Source organism: Anas acuta, chromosome 12 (assembly GCF_963932015.1).
Source record: "Anas acuta chromosome 12, bAnaAcu1.1, whole genome shotgun sequence".
Classification (NCBI taxonomy): Eukaryota; Metazoa; Chordata; class Aves; order Anseriformes; family Anatidae; genus Anas; species Anas acuta.
In genome coordinates this window covers 2,781,575-2,798,699 of record NC_088990.1, presented here as the reverse complement: position 1 = coordinate 2,798,699, position 17,125 = coordinate 2,781,575, and the positions used below count along the sequence as shown (strand labels likewise).

Sequence of the window (17,125 nt, the reverse complement as noted above, 5' to 3'; positions counted from 1 at the left end):
AATGGAAATCAAATTACAGCCAAATGGTACATTACTTCAATGAAGTTAATAAGCAGCCAGTGGAACCCAAAGATCTATGGTTCTTCATGCCATAAAAGTTTAGCAACAGAAGATTCATGCAAAAAATGACATCTTCCACAGTTCTCTCCCTCAGAGAGGTGGAAATATATTAAGTAGTTTCAATAAAATTCTTAAACATTTAAAATTTGATAAACATACAAAGAGGTGCTCTTAATTACACATTTTACTGCATGAGACAGATGGAAAGTATTAGCAAATCTAATCAGCCAAGTAGCAAGAACATATGGCTCCTGAAACATAGACAAAAATGAAATCTTCTTAGGATGTAAAAAACCCAGAGCTACAAGTTTCAGCAGTGAAATACAATAAAGTCAGTAGCTTAAATATGTTCCAAATTGAAGTAATTTTTGAGTTCATGGGAAAATGAAAACTTGAGACAATTAGCCAACGCCTCTCACCAGCAGAAGAGATTCTTAATTACCCATTTTGTCTGCTGCCTAGGATAAAATAACATGTAGAACAGATTATTCTTCAGCTTAAAATATTCTTGTGAATGATTTGAGGCAGGGCTTAAGTAATATTTTATGGATAACTAATTTCATGGTACATAAGATTTGTCTCAACCCGGTGGTTTGTAACTACCTATGAAAAAGTGTTCTATCATCATTCAATCCATGACATCACTCTTTCACGTATACCCTTTCATGTACTGGTTCACCTAGTGAAAGACAATAATATATAAGAAAATATTCACTCAAATGAAATCATTCAAGTTTGATATCTGGTCATAAAGATGAAACACCCTGCCTAAAACTCTAGTTCCTACAGCACTACTTGGTGCACTTTAATATCTTGACTTTCTTTACTGTAAGCACCGTATCAGAATAAAAAAATCAGGAAGGAGAAGATGAAGGAAACATACCATTGTTTAACAAGATCTTACGTGGGAACCGCCTTCCTCATGCCAATGAAAACCTAGCTTTGCAAGCAAATTCTAAAACCATGGAAATACTGTGTGTAGGATTTGCCAATGTGTCAATTCCCCCACAATTAGCTCAGGAACAGAGGTAGTTGTCCCCTCAAAACAAAGAACTCATCACTGCCAGAAATACAAGTTGGAGAACTACAAGTGTATTATGTAAGGTTTATTCTCATGACACTGTTATGAGCATTTTCATACTGGAAAGAAGCTGTCAACAGCATCAGTTAGCAGAATGGCTGGCATTAGAACATATGAGCCTCAGCTTCAGCTGTGCAAGCACCTACTTAACCTTTAAGAAAAGGTGAAAGCTCCAACAGATTAGTTGCAATCTTCCCAGTGGCATCACCAGCCTAAGAACTACTCTTTCAGGAGACCTATTTGAATTTCAAGGTAAAATGACATTAGCTAGGACACCAATTCCAGGGCCCTCATAAACCATTCCACAAATGAAACAGAACAGATAGGGTTTTTATTCAAAATGCAGTTACTATGTGAATGTCAGCTTCTATTTAACATTAGTCAGAGAGAACCTGCAACACAATGAAGACTTAGTAGTGTCCAGAAGTATTTAGTCACTTGTGTATATTCCTGTTTATGATACCTCCCATTTTTAAACACTGACATACAGGAGAGCACGTGCTACACACTGTAGACCTTTTAACTGAACTTTAGCATAATCAGAGTGAACATTTCATAAATATTTGTATTTAAATCAATTTCCAACCTACAAATGCCTGCAAACTCATGCTGTAAAAACTGTGAAGCACGCTTTTGAGAACCACTACTAATAAAATATTCAGACTAGCAAAAGCTATAAAGAATATTTAATATCATGATAGCATACTTTTACATTCATCTCAAACTTAAGCTTAACTGAATTCAGATTTGTTTTTCAGATGCCAATTCATTTTTAGCTCTTTTGCACTGTCTTTTCTGCAAAATAGCAATTTACATAGTCTTCAGTATTATGGAATAAACAGCTGGTGACCTACTTCACAGGAAATCGTAGACAACATGTGCATTACTTAAACATTAGTGTCCTAGAATAGAATGTTACAGGTAGCCAGTATGAAGACAAGTAGGTGTAGAATTTCTTAAAATATTCATAACTTCTTTTGTGTTATAGTAGAAGCAAACAGAGAAATAAGACTGCAGGTTTCAGATGTTTTTCTGAACACACAAAAAAATATATTTTTAGGAATTTTCAAGTAGAATCAAAACAGTTATGTGGATCCTCTTCAGAAATGTGATGATTTTTCAGAAGTTAATGTACTTTGGAGAGAACGAGTTCCTCACAGTACTCAGTAATCCTAATGTGGACCTTCCTTGTAAACAACATAGGATTTTTAAAAATTGGAGCGATACTTCCATGAAAGACTGAAAAAAAATCAATCCACTCGTGGGAAATCCAACATTCTACCGTCTACTGCTGTGAGCACCAATCAAGGAAAAGGTCTAAACTTATGTCATGAAAAACACTGATTGTGATCATGTTGCATTTTCACACTCCTGGCCACCATATCCTTAACAATCACCCACCCTTCTCATTACAAATGATAGAGCAACAGAGAGCAAAGTATTACATTACTGCAACAAAATATGATGGTAGATTAACGGCACTCAGAAAAAAACAAACAGCTTATGCAAAGCTTGTATGAGACACAATATTGCATCTTGCTTATTTAAGAAATCCATACCTTTCATATCCATCAATAAATGATGGTAACATGTATTATTAGAAAACACTCATCTAAGAGAAGAGGACTATTAATACAAACACTGTATTTAAGGTATTTACATCAACAAACTGGTTTGAAATTGAGGGTAGGAAGTAGCTGCAGTATGAATGAAAGGATGATTGAGAAAGATTTGTTTTAATTATTCAGTTTCAGTACAATCCTAAGACTTTAACAGTAACTGGATAATTATTATTAGAAAGGACTGGCCAGCACATTTTAAAAAGGAAAAAAAAAGTAACACTATTCAAAAGAATTAGAATATGAGCCTGCCTCATATCAGCTACTGTGCTGCTCATCAACCTCAGTCCTGAACTGCTGCATAAAATATTATACATTTATAAAAATAAATGCTCTCAGTTATATTTAAGGAATATAGTTCTCTGATAAAGAACCTTCAAGTTCCTACTTTGCAGTCAGAATACTTCCCTTCTTACTATAGGCCGGTATTTCAAAGCTTACATACATATGAAAGTCAGCAGTGCTGATTTGTTCTCATAATACATTTAGACTTTCAAGAGTCTGAAATGAAGCCTAAAAAAAAAAAAAAGGAAAATGGAAAGCTCCAGTAGGAAACTATGAAAAAAAAAAGTAAAAAGAAAGACTGAAATAAGTTTGCATTTCAAATATATTCTGCCATGTAGTATATCAGATAACATAAGCAACTGGAGACATTAAAAAAAACAACACAATGCATATGAAGATTTGCTTACTTTATCTACGCAGTCATCAAAAAATGCAAGACTTGCATCCTTATCACTGACAAAAGAACACTCTTCAATGAAGCGAATAAACATCTGAGTTTTGGTCATCAACGTATAGAACTTCTGATGTGAGCGATCTCTACTTTTGAGGAAACCTGTAAAACAAGATTGGAAGCATGTAAGAATGCCTAGAAAAAAAAGTCCTCACTAGAAGTCACCACATTTTACACTACGGAGCAATAAACTTTCTGTAATCTCTGCCACTACTATGAAATTTCTTCTGCACTTGATTTTTTACCATCATTCACAGTACTAACACTGCAAACATTTTTATTCTTTGAGTAAGAATCTGAAATAACAAGTTATATATATATAACAAAAGCTTATGACGCTTTACCTTGTAGTTCAAAGAGAGAACTTGCATCTGTGGCTGTTTCAGAGGGTGCCTCTGTTATTGGCCTCAGATAGGACCTATAACCTTTTAGTATTGAGGCCATGAAACACAGAAACGCTTCCTGGATCTCCAGATCTAACAGATGTAATTTCTTCCCAGAATTAAAATCGTAGTCATTCATTGCTAGTTCCATTAATGCATCTTCTCTTGGTCTTTGCTGCACTGTGAACAACAAAAACATTATAATGCTTTGCATTGATTTTCCTCAGTATTGACCAAAAAAAATTTTCTTTACCCTACTAGATTCATTTACTACTGAGCTATTAAAGTCAATCATGATACGCGACAATGGGTTCAGCTTGACCTTATACAAATTATGAACGTCTGGATAATACTAAAAGCAAGATAAATTTACCTTTTCAGTACATTAGTTACTACAGCAACAGATGAAACCAATATGGACAGAGCTTAAAAAAACTCAAATTTGCTTATATAAACGTGAAAATTTATACAAGAGCTGCTTAAATAAGCATATTTTAAGGACAAAGACATAGAAGGGATATATATATTATTTTACAGAGCCTTTCATCTCAGTGTTCTCCAAAAGTGGACTACGCATGTTAAACACTTATATAAACCGAAGAAACACCAGTCAAATACAAACTGGAGCCATCAAAACATAACATAATGCAATAGAAAGTGCAATAGAAAGATGCAGAGAGAAAAGAGTCATTTTTGTAAATTATCTAGTAAAACTTCTGCTCTTAAAAGACACACTTTTATCAACATTTTCTAAAGCCATCAGAACTCTAGCTAAGATTTCAATACTACAAACTCAAACTATGGTAACGTTCTAATAACGTCTCGAAACTAGGAATGGATTGTTTCAGTACTGTCTTTCCACATCATATAATTATAGGCAGCCTTACTCTGATAACACATTTAAGTGGCTTCATCTGTAATATGAGCTTATGATCAGTACTTTTAAAATATAGACTGCAGGGAACATATGGTTTTAATTTTTTTCTAGACAGACTTCATAAAATACATCAAAGTTTTGAAGCAATTGAAAGTTTGCATCACGTAGCAGTAATCCATGCTGCACAAAAAGTGTCTAAGTAAATTTCTGTTTCAATACATTCCATGCAGGACAACTACATTCTAGTGACAGCAATCACCACAGCTACTTGATGTTACAACTGCCTTGCATGATTGCTCCTCAGACTCACTAACGTCTATGGAAAGAACCTTGTAAGCAGACAGGTATGTCAGAGTGCTGGCCAAATTCTTTCCCACTTCACAAAGCCTTTTAGCTATGATACTCAAGTACATAAATATACTCGAGGCCACCTAACGTTTCCAAATGTTTTGTTTTAAATAATTAACATTATCCCTATCCAGTTTTCTAGATACTTAGATGAAGGTTCAACACACCTTGTTCTGCAGTATTTGAGGATTCTATCAACAACCAGCTTTTCCTTAAAAACATCTACTTCAAAACAGAATACTGCTGTACGGTTAAAACCTCAATGTTTCTAGAAAGCTTCCATCTTAAAACTTGAATCTTTTCCCCCACCTTAAAGTTTCAGGTACTTTTTCTCCTCAGTCAATCATATTTAGATATCTTTGAAATAAACTTGCAGCTAACAAAAGGCCTAGAATTTCTTTTTGGTTGTTTCCTGAATGTAAAGGCTGGAAACATATATTGCGTAAAACTATTTACATGAATAAAGCAACACAGAATCAGAACAAAAGTATTATCAGCTTGACTGTAAAAGCTAGCTCAATTGTCAAAATATCAGCAGACTTGAGCCAGCCTTGATGACAAAACTGAAGATTATTAGCTCCTGATCTACTCTTTGCTTTATTATTCCCTTTTCATAAGGACTTTTTTTTTTGTACAAGGATAACAGCTAATACAATGTAATACCTATTGAGCTCCACATTGTATATACACAAATCTCCATCTCAAAAGCCCCCATGTGGGTTCTAATCTTTGGACTTAAAGCACAAATTGTGGTGTTCTGTATGAAAACATCATTCTGTAATTATGTTTAGTATAATGGGTGACTTAAGAACACATTTAACTAGCTATATTTATCTGTTACTGTGGCACACTATATCCGATGTCAATCATTCTCTACTTCCCCACTCACATTCTGCCAGTTGCTGATATAAATTATTTAAAGTGTTCATCAGATTTTTGCAAGGTTTCTTTGGTAAGATCTTCCAGGCAATAGCTTTCTTATCTCCAGTCCTGGAAAAACGAAGGGAAAAAAGTATGAGTATACACTGGAAATATGTTTGTGTATAGACTTGTATCCAGATTTTTCTATCCCACCATAGTAACGGGAGAGCATATACAATTTGCTCCACTGGAACAGTGCTGAGAAGGACTGAAAACCAACTAACAAAGTCAAACTTGATTTACTGTATGGAGATTTGATTACAGACATTCAACCAACACCTATTATTTCAGGATAATCATTGTGGAGACACAGTTTAGCACTGAAATCGATCCACATAGAACTCAAGAAAGATGAATGGATTAACAGAATTAAGCACTTGCCATCACACATTTTACCACTACACATGCTACGTTCTAAATTGCAGTTATTTAAACTAGGATAATGACTAGAATGCTGATAATATCCTGAAATAAACTTGACATAACTGCTTTGCATTTAGTGCACAGAGATTCAGACTTTACTACAATGAAAAAAAATACAATTTTTGTCACCAGAGGGCACCAGCAAGCCTTGAGACCCTACCAGTCAAAGTTGGAAAAACAGCATGTTTAACACTTTTTTCCTGTAAAAACAAGTTAGTTCTATTTTGTCCTAAGAAAACATCCAGAAAATCAGTTAAAGGTAAAATGGAAACAGAAATAATTGCAAATAAGAAACTATTGCCATTAATGAATATGTATCAAATTAGACAAATAACAAAGGAAATGTACAGATGTTTTCCTCTTAACCAAAACCTAAACAAAACATTACTGCAGTCTAGTTTGAACCAGTTCCTAAAAGCGTCAGAGTAGAACTACTGTACAAGCTTGATATCAGCATAAAATCCGTAAATCCTATTTACAAATGCTTAATGTATACAGTCTTCTTTAAATCTACACAGAACTACTGAAACTGAGCCTCTAAGTAAGAAAGTTTAAAAGAAAAAGGTCTTAAGTTTTCAGTTAGGCATAATAATGCTGAAAGACTGCTGCCAACAAAAGGATAATAAAGAACACTGACCAAAGACTTTGAGAATGAAGTTGCATTAAGTATACACCGAATGTATTAAGCATTCTACTGAAATGCAAGAGTAAATCTGAAATACATGTAGAGGCTACTTTTTTTAAAAAAATCTGAATTAGAAGTCTTACCCTCTTTTCTGTAGAAAAGACCATTTCTGTATCACATCATCACATGAAAATACATAATACTTTGAGTATCATAACAATACTGAGATGGAAATACCTACTCAGAAGCCAAAACAGATGATCTGTGTTTGTGGTTTCATTCCAGTCTTGCCTTTGGGCAAAAATTCTGGACAAAAGCTACTTTTGTCTTCCTTGTGCTACTATAGTTTCTGTATGTTGGCTATATTGATACCATTTCCCAATGGTTTTAACAGAGCACTGCTATCCCTTACTGATATTTCAAATGCTAGATAATTAGTATGATAGAAAAATGTCAGGCTCTACACAGATCCGAAGGAGAAATACTAATACATTTATTTTGTTAATGATGGAATTATTTTAAGTCTTAATTAAGACTCTAATTCATGAAAAGTTTGCATCTCTAATTCTCAGTATCAAGTTCCTATGCTGCACATTGATATGGGCTATAATTTCATTGATACAGTTTTCAAGCAGATGTCCATCTGAAGACATTAAAATTTCTTTAACACTAAGAAAGCCAATCAGGAAAAACTAAGATGATTATTCTCCTCTAGGAAACCAATGAAACAAACCATAATATGGTTAATCCAGGAAATGTGCTAATGCGTGCAGAAGGATTTCAATGTACTAGAGTAAGAGGCAGTAATGCTGCATGAGGACTGTGCCTCCGCTCTACCATGCTGAACAAGAAATAGCTATTTCTAGCATCCTCATTTTGAAAAAGATTATGTATTAGAAGTTTTGTTTGTTTGCTTTAAACCTCTGAAAAAGCCACTCAAGTTTCACTACCAAAAAAAATAAGGCAAGTTTTCCTTTGAAAAGGGGGAGTAAAATAAAGTTAACATGAAAGAAAAATTGTTAATAAATACTTACTGAGAAATGGTATTGGTATCTAGGTCAACACAGCTAACATCTGGTGGAGGGTCATAGAGATCAAAGTATCTTGAATCAATTCCCACTATGAACGGGCATGGCGCACTTAATACATCTGCCAGTGCCAAGGGACAGAGAGGAATATATGGGCAAGGCCAGTGGAAGGGAAATATCATCTTTGAAAACATGCAGAGATAAAAACATAGGTTAAATATGTATAATAGCCTATTCAATTATAAAACACACTTGACTAATCCCCACTTCAAAAATATTTGACGTGACAGGTAATAGAGTACTTTACTGTAATTCTAGAGGCATTTTATTTAATAAAGTGGGCTCGTTTCTCTAAATTTCAGTTTGTTTAATCTGTAGAAACAGAGCTCTTCAGCGTAACAGACTGCATACGGTAGAGGTAGTGAAACAGTAAGTTTCAATGAGTGAAACTGATTGAGAATGTAAAATGCATATTATTTTCCTTTCTTCTAAAAGACAGAATTCAGTACTACTTGGGAAAAAACAGGAAATCGTTGAAATTGGGGTCAGTGCACTGTGATGACCAAACATAATCACATGATATTTACATACAAAAAGCTAACAGTAGCTATCTTTTCTCTGTGGTCTTCATGGAACATCATTAGAGATGAAAAATTATGTTGCTAAAGATCTTAAATTGTTTTCTATTTTTTAAGTTCTCTCTAAGCCTAACAACATTACTACTAATTTTAGATTATATCAAAAATATTATTCTTTCCATGTACAAGTGCATGATTAGAAGAACATTACTTACAGAGACTAATGCCTCTGTCACACTAGTAAGGACAGAAGGTCGTAATGAATGGATGAGAATTTTATGTTCCGTCACAGCAAACACAAGTAGAGTTACTGCATTTTCAGGTCCTAGGTTCTGAAGTAGTGTAGAAAATTTGCCCCCACTGTTCAAAAATATAAACACACTGGTGAGTTATAAGTGACCAGAAAAAATAATCAATAATAAAATAGAAAACAAGGTATTAGAAAAAAATTTTATAAACTTAAATCTACAAATATTTCTTTCAAATAAGACAGCAAAATAGACTACTTGCTATATTTCTTTGTCCACTGAAGAATAGTTATTTTCCAACAGTAACCATGATGCCATGAGACTAGACTTCTTTTAAGGACACAGGCACAATGATTTTTCTTTTTGAGTAGCACTTTACAGGGAAACTACATGTATTTCTTTAATCATTCTCCTGCACAGCCATGAAAGTTAAGACAGGCACAGAACTACTTTAATTAACCCACAATACCAAAGTTGTGCTATCTTGGGAGCCCAGGTGCCAATTCCTACAAGGGCCATCTATCTATCTTCTGCCTCAAGAACCACTAAAATTATTTAAAACCAAAAGAAAACCAGAACAACAACAAAAAACAAGCACAGATATTATTAATTAAGTATGTCTCTTTGACAGGGCATAGGTCTAATCTCATAAATAAATCTCGGATACATTAACTACAAAAGGCAGCAGGACAAGAAGACTTAAATTGGCGCTATTACAGCTCAAAGCATTGAAACTTTTCAGTATAAATCAGAACACATTTCACGTTTAAACAGAAGATACTGCTACTTGCCTCAGTGGAAGGGGTGATGATACAGGTTGGCTAAGAATCAGGTTATCATGTGGAGATAGCTGGAAAAAGATTTTAAAATACATTGGTTTTATTCTGAACTTATTTATCAGAAGCTATGTAACAATAGCACAGAACAGAGAGATAAAATTTAAACTATGCCAAACCTTATATAATCCAGTTGTATGGTACTATGGAAAGCAGAGTGCAGTGCTATGCATCAGTATCTTTTAATGAAAAGCAGGCAAAGCATTCCCTTCCTTTCTCAGTCAGAACTGAGCACATTGTATATCCATAAAAAAAGGAATTTAAACTAGCTAATACACTAAAAAGTGAATATATTAACTGCTGAAAGTAAACCCTTCTAAACCTTCAGAGAAGCAATGACCCATAGTTCATACACAGCTTTCAGGGAGGATTCTTTTTAGACTGAGTGGGAAGGAGACGGACAAAAATTAAGGGGACAGGTGGCAGACTGTATTATAAGGTAATATTTCCTTCAGAAGACACGAGAATCAGGCTTTTAGCTGGTAGAAATTGCTCAGCTCAAATCTGGTATAGTCTGAAATTCACACTGGTCAAGGATCCAAGATGAAGATCTTATGGCAATAGGACAAAACAGCAATATTCTTATGGTGACAGGAGAAACCATTCATGTATTTAACATGAATAGAAGAATTAAATGAGTACAAGAATACAGATATGCAATCAGTTTACCACAGCTCATCTGATGGGTTTTCAGTCTGGGAAACCAAAGGTACTGAGATACCAGTTAGCTTAATCCTCGTTGCTAAGTCATGCATTGTCTATCTACTGCATAAAAGCACAGATACAAACAGCAGTAGCAATTCAGCAGGTCACAGTAACTTGTACGATTAAACTGCAAGATTAGACATCTTTTAGTAGCATTTCATTTTTGAGTACGTTTCACCTTAGACTCCCCTGCGAGTGACTGGACAATAGAAATCAGAAACACGAGATGAAGCAGTAGTTCAAATGCTGAAGCATGAAGTTACCTAATGCTGTGCCTGGACTGTCAGCCACACAAAGCATACGATAAAATGAGTCTCTGCAGTGCTGCATCCTTTCTTATTTCATACAACGGAACTTTGGAAGGCCAATGCTCCATTTAGCTTCAATGACAAATCAGGATGACCACACCGCTGTATGTGCTAGCTTTGTTCTCCAGTAAGTCATCTTGTGACAACTACCACCATTAACTTGCTGGGTGAAAGAATTCAAAGAACTCATTTTTTCAGCCTGAGGTAACCTGCATAAACTATTCCCAGAAAGGAAGTATCAGCCTAATGTCCTATGACTTTTGTGTTTCATCACAAGCACATAAACACAACCAAGAGCCTATTCAAAGCGCACACCTCCCTCAGGCAGAAGAGGCACTTTCTGCCCCTATTCTTCAGGGGGAGAAACGTATTACTCAATGCACTTGAAGTTTGCAGGCTGTGAATACATCATTAGAAGAGTAACATCTGGGTAATAAGGGGGTGTCAGCCATGGAGAATGAGGTCTAGCAGATCAGAAACAACCCATCAACAATAGCAGCTGGAAACAGGCAATCAGCAACATTCCTGAATGCTTAATTTCCAAAGTAATTATAACCATCAATATAAGTCAGACACGTGCCATGTTCTCTCTGACTTGTAACAGATGTTAAGAAGGATCTAAGAATGGGTCACACATCCAGCTACTAAAATATATCAAGTCTCCCTTTCAGGAAGCATATAGGCAAGACATTTAACAGTAACATGCATTCAGAACAATTTGCTATACTAGTTACTTAGCAAAAAAAATTAGTCTTTTAAGTTAAATTACAGAGAGAAATTTCTTCAAAAATAGAAACCTTAAAACCTGTCATCTTCAAAAACACAACCACTGATCACACAATTTTTGGGAAAACATCTTTGATACTACCACCTGTGATTTTCAGTGCAGTATCAAACAACTCAAGTCAGTCCTTGGAAACAGCTTGAAGGAAGTAGATACTCACAGACAACATCTCCTGCTTACTTTTAAAAGCTGTATCTGTGGTATCAGCTACTAAAGTTGTATTAACTTGATACATCCAGTGTTTTGAAAACAGCAAGGTGTCACAGACAATCTCACATCGCTCACCCACGTCCTCAACTTTTGTTCCAGGATACACACCCATCTATACTTGGATACAGTTCCCTAAAAATTTAGACTAAAAAAAAAATCCAATGTTTTCCTCTAAACTCACTCAGTTTCCTGGAAGCATGTGTTTAGTGTTCCCTACTGTAAATATTTTATTGAAGGGGTATACACAGAAAAACAATGTCAACAGACTGGGTTTTGAATGGAACTTCCAAATCATAATAGAAGTGACAGAAACATCAGATACAGTTTCAACGTAGTTGTTCTCATACCCCTTTTACTAGAAGAGTAATATTTGCCAGTTCTCTAGAAAACAAGTACATTATGGAGTATTTTTAATATTTAATACATAAAGACACAACCTGAGATTTCATTCGCTCTGAAAGACTTCTCTAGCATACAGGTTATGGCATTAAGACTGAAAACTGCACAATGCTCTCCCGTATTTTATTTTTCTACAGGAAATAACACAGTAACATTGTTTTTGTAACAACTCATTCAAAAACACATGGCTGGCTGAATAACTACAGTCAAGAAAGAGATGTCTTTTCCTCAGCAATAAAGTTTTAATGTCTCTACCCACTTTGCCTCTTAGGAAGAAGAGGAAAGATTTAAATTACACTTGAGAAGTCTAAAATAGAGACTTCCCCTCTCTCCTACAAACAGTGTCCATGGATATAATTTAAAGTAACAGGTAACCTCACACATGGTAAAGTATGCTTAGATCTTGGAGGCAGACCAGAATAAGAGTCACATTTGATAAACTGTACCTTTGTTGAATGTGCATGGCCCTCACAGTTTTCACTAATAACTACTCATTACGTAGAAGACAGCATGAAGCCCTTTGGCTAAAAAGGTAACTGTGAATATACTCTTCACATGGGGTTTTAATTTCATTAGACCTCTTTATTTTACATGCAGTTTTCATAGAGGGGCAAGAAAATATTTCAAAAGCTATTGCAAAAAAAAAAAAAAAGTCAAACCAGATCCCAACTTTGGGTAGATTTACATGAATTTCTGTATATACTCAAAGAAAAAAAAATTTCCAAGGTCACTAAATCTTCTTGTAATCTTCTTGGTATATTGTAATACTTCACTGGAGTCCTAAACTAAGCTGGAAACAGACCATAAGACATCTGTAAAGCTTTTAAGTGTCTGAAATTAGGAAAAGTAGTCCTGAACATTAAAAAAAAGTTTGAACATGCCTATTACAGTTTCCATTAACTAATCTGTTCAACAGCTATTTTGCCTTCACTTAAGACATAGCTTTTAGGAAAAGTTTTACACTTACCTGCACTAGAATTCTTGGCCTCTGAGGGGATGGAAAAGGAACTTTATGCATGAAATGAGAAATGTGTCTAGAAGAAAAAAAAAAGATTTAGTAGAAATAATAAGTTTAAACCACTTTACCGCAAGACAAAATTACTACTAGTAATATAAAAATTGCAGAATCACAGAATTTTAGGGGTTGGAAGGGACCTCAAGGCATCACCAGAATTCTAAAAGTAGTATAATGGTTACAAAGAAAAACAATGAAATGGATAAACAATCACAAAAATACTTAATCAAAATGTCATAAAAGATCGAAGTTCAATTAGAAAAAAACACTGAAGTGTAATATAAAAAACAAATACTGCATTTGAAATCTGATGTACAAAGTTTCTTTTTAGCCTAGAAGTGTTAAATGGTATTACACACTAATTACAGGTATCAATCCCTCCTTGGATGGAAGGATTTACTCTGCATTTAAAAATGCAAGATCCTTCATGTAAGAAGGAAGTGAGTTTATTAATAACAAATAGTGGAAGATTATTAAGGCACAACAATTCAAACTCAATCTATTACCTTATTGCACCACAAATTGGTATCTGAAAAAATGCAAAACTACATACATGAAGTTAGGAGAGTGATATATGTAATATTAAGAAAATTATAAGCATATTGATTAGAAGTAAGATTAAGGACTCAAAGCCCTTAAAGGATAAAAAATGTTACAGATACACACACCTTTGCAGGCACTTAAAAATAAAAATCTCTACTTTTTCATGATGTACATTTAATCAACAGAGCAGAGTTGTTTGATCTAGTGTAATCATTACAAATGATGTTTGATGACTAAGATCAAAAGGATATTATAGGAAAGTTACAAGCAACAAAAGTGCTTGCACCAGCTGAAATGACAATTATGGGTTTTTGGAGTTACTTACTTCTCAATGGGCAGGACATGAGGACCAGAAATGGAGTAACGATACAGGAAGGTAAGAAACTTCTTGAAAGCATCAAAAAAAGGCCAGTGAGAGAGCAGACAAATGCACTTGTTTGTTTGAACTGTTCTGCATGCATCTGACTTCCCCTCGACAGCAGCTGTTAATCCCAGTTGAGATTTTTGTTTCTCTGTAAGATTCTCTTCTGGATACGATTCATAGAACTGAACAGCAGCACCATATACCTATAAACAATGCAGTTGATTTAAGTCAATATATTTGCCGAAATCTTCAACGCAAACGCATAAGGAAATCAAATTTACGTTACTGATTGAAAAGTTACATTAATGCATCTTCTTTTGAAGTAATTTATTCTGGAATATTCTTATGACTTTGAAAATCCAGACTGTCTATTATTTAAACTCTTGATGTCATATGAAAAAGATTAATCTAGGAAACAATTTAAGTGTGAGGGGAAAAAGATTATACAGCTACAGTCAACTGTTCATACAATTACCTTTTAAGCTATTTTAAGAATCCTTTAATAAACAGCTCAGAACAGTATTCCTCTGACGCCCTATTTACTTTATAGGACAAGTACACACACACGAAGTTTTATATGCTGGCAACAAAAGAGTATAGCATATTTGCATGTATATTCACTCAAAATTTTTATAGCTCTGTAGTTTCAAAAGCTAACAAGACGGAAAAGAAAACGACAGGTTTATATTATCAACAGTCCATCAGTGAAATAAATGAAAAATAATGAAATAAAAAACACTTTTTAAAGGAGGCTTTGAATTAAGTCCAAATGAATAGATTCAAGTTTGTCTACCAAAATATCCATTATCATCAATGTGAACAGACACACTACCAAATCTTTAACTCAAATTACCTTTTCCGCAGAAGCTCCAGTTAGTACAAATGTAGAAAAAACCGGGAGAGGGTATTTACTGTTAGATGGCCAACATTCAATCGTTGCACCCATAGGTAGGCAAAAAAGAGGCACAGATTCTGGTAATGGGAATGATTCATAATCCTCTTCAGGATATCTGCATATTAAACCTTTAAAGGCAATTTGTAAAGAGGCAGTTACATAAGTAATAGTGGAAAAGTTTACAGTAGCTCATGCCATAAAAACATGCCCATAAAAACTGCATATGAGCATATAATAACTTCAGGAAGGCAGGAAAGGAAAGCTGGAAATAATGAGGTATAGCATGCAGCTGGAAAGAGACAGTGTACTGCCAAGGCCTAAGGAGAAATCACCTGGAGTACTGAAGTCCTACTTAGTTACTGCTCTAGGAACTATTCTCATTTCTCATTTTCTGTTTACAGGTTATGGACACCTTAGCTATTATTATAATAATAGTTTAAAATTCTTACTCATGATAGTTTTTAATTTATTTTAAAAAGGGTAACCTGAACAACTGAGAAGTAACACTAATGCTTTCAATTTTTCAGGGAAAATAGTTATTTATTGCTAACAAAGGTCTCCAGGAAAACCTGGTAATGGAAACATGAGATAGCAAATAGTAAAAACAGAAACAGAAGACGATGCTATCTCCAGAACTGAGCTAACAAACTATGCTGATCCACCTCATCTGAGGTTTTGGCTAATGTACTATCAAACTAATGCATTTAGACTTAGCTTTAAGTATAGCTGTAAAACACAGTTCTGAAGGAGAGGCTCTTAACACATAAGCCTTCAGTTACATCATATGGCTGTAGCTATCTCTTCTTATTGACAACCCAGGGGACAGCAAACTGAGAATATTATGGGAAGGGATTTTTCTATATCGGAAAATATAATTCCTACACATTCTTTTATATTATACAGAGAATTACTAGTCAACAGTAAAATCTGATAATCAAAAAAGTGGTCTGTTTGCGTCCCATGCTATGTCTGTCTGTTCTCTGTCCCCAAAGCAAAGTTTTGTGCAAGCTACTACCAGATACTGTGTCTTTTTAAAATTTTTATTAACTAATTTATTATGCACCTTTTAGTCAGACCTAAACTACTATTGTTTACAGACAGCAGCGTCTCGAGGGGATAGAAGTGCACTAAAGCTTAAACATGAATCATGCTTGTGGCCTACACTTAAATGAAATTAAGCGTTTTAAAAAAACAACAATAAATTTCATCAGAGACATAGCAAATCTAATTCTGTCTTATAAATAGGAAAGTAAAGATGATACACAATCCAAAAATGCTTAAAGAGTTCAATGCCACTGATGTCTAAGGCAGTTTGGAGCTCTGCATTATTCTTCAAAATGTTTCTTAAAGAAAGCAATCATGAAAATACATTAAATATTTTTTGAGATACTGTCCTATGCATAGATACACACATGCACTTATCCTCTAAAGACAGTCATCAGCAACAAAAATACAGATGGGAGACATACAGGCTGCTTCTAGAAACCTATCAAAACACAACTGAGCTTCCAATTAAAAGCACATTTTAAGACAAGAGAGTCATGAGACATAATTCTAAGGCTTGTTTCAGAAAATTATTTTAAGAGAATTCTTCAGGGAAAGATTCACTTTTTGATAATATCAGGACAGCGTCTATGTCAAGTAATTCCTAAAGAGAAGAAAAGTAATACATTACAAATAACCCTGTACATTCTGAAGATAAAAATGGTAAATTGTAGCTACATACCAGCTTTATATGATATGGTGTTGGTTTTTGCCACAGACTTTTTATAACACAAATACACAGCTGAGCCCCACTGTAAAAAAAATAAATATTATTGTATTACACAGTGGAATATAATAAGAGAACATAACAGAAAGTAGGGAGGGAAGACAACCTCTTCCTCATTTTCACAGAGCCACAACCTATGCACAAGTGTAGCGCATTAAGATACAGAAATCAGTGGCCTGTTGCAGTATCCTCTCTGACAAGGGCCACAAACAAGTGACTTGGAAGTACCACGTCAGCTTTGAGATAACCAGCCCAGCGCAGGCCTCGGTCTGAGCTCTAAAACAAAACTAGTTTACAGTCTGAAGAAAGCATGAAAGCTATAAATTCTTCTGCAAAACATTTGTTAACTCAACTACAGAACTGCAAGT

The 17,125-nt window shown here is 34.6% G+C and overlaps 1 protein-coding gene across 4 annotated transcripts in view; it reads right to left on the bottom strand.

Annotated features, from left to right (window-relative positions):
* The window catches only part of DENND4A (DENN domain containing 4A), a 51,360-nt gene that overhangs the window by 18,208 nt on the left and 16,027 nt on the right, over positions 1-17,125 (bottom strand). For all 4 annotated transcript variants that reach the window (XM_068695346.1, XM_068695349.1, XM_068695348.1 and 1 more), the window contains 10 exons: positions 16,713-16,782; positions 14,945-15,114; positions 14,053-14,294; positions 13,137-13,203; positions 9,719-9,777; positions 8,895-9,039; positions 8,108-8,283; positions 5,994-6,094; positions 3,841-4,059; positions 3,453-3,598 (listed from right to left, as the gene is read on the bottom strand). In XM_068695346.1, coding sequence (XP_068551447.1) covers positions 3,453-3,598; positions 3,841-4,059; positions 5,994-6,094; positions 8,108-8,283; positions 8,895-9,039; positions 9,719-9,777; positions 13,137-13,203; positions 14,053-14,294; positions 14,945-15,114; positions 16,713-16,782 — 1,395 coding nt within the window. The remainder of the gene's footprint in view (positions 1-3,452; positions 3,599-3,840; positions 4,060-5,993; positions 6,095-8,107; positions 8,284-8,894; positions 9,040-9,718; positions 9,778-13,136; positions 13,204-14,052; positions 14,295-14,944; positions 15,115-16,712; positions 16,783-17,125) is intronic.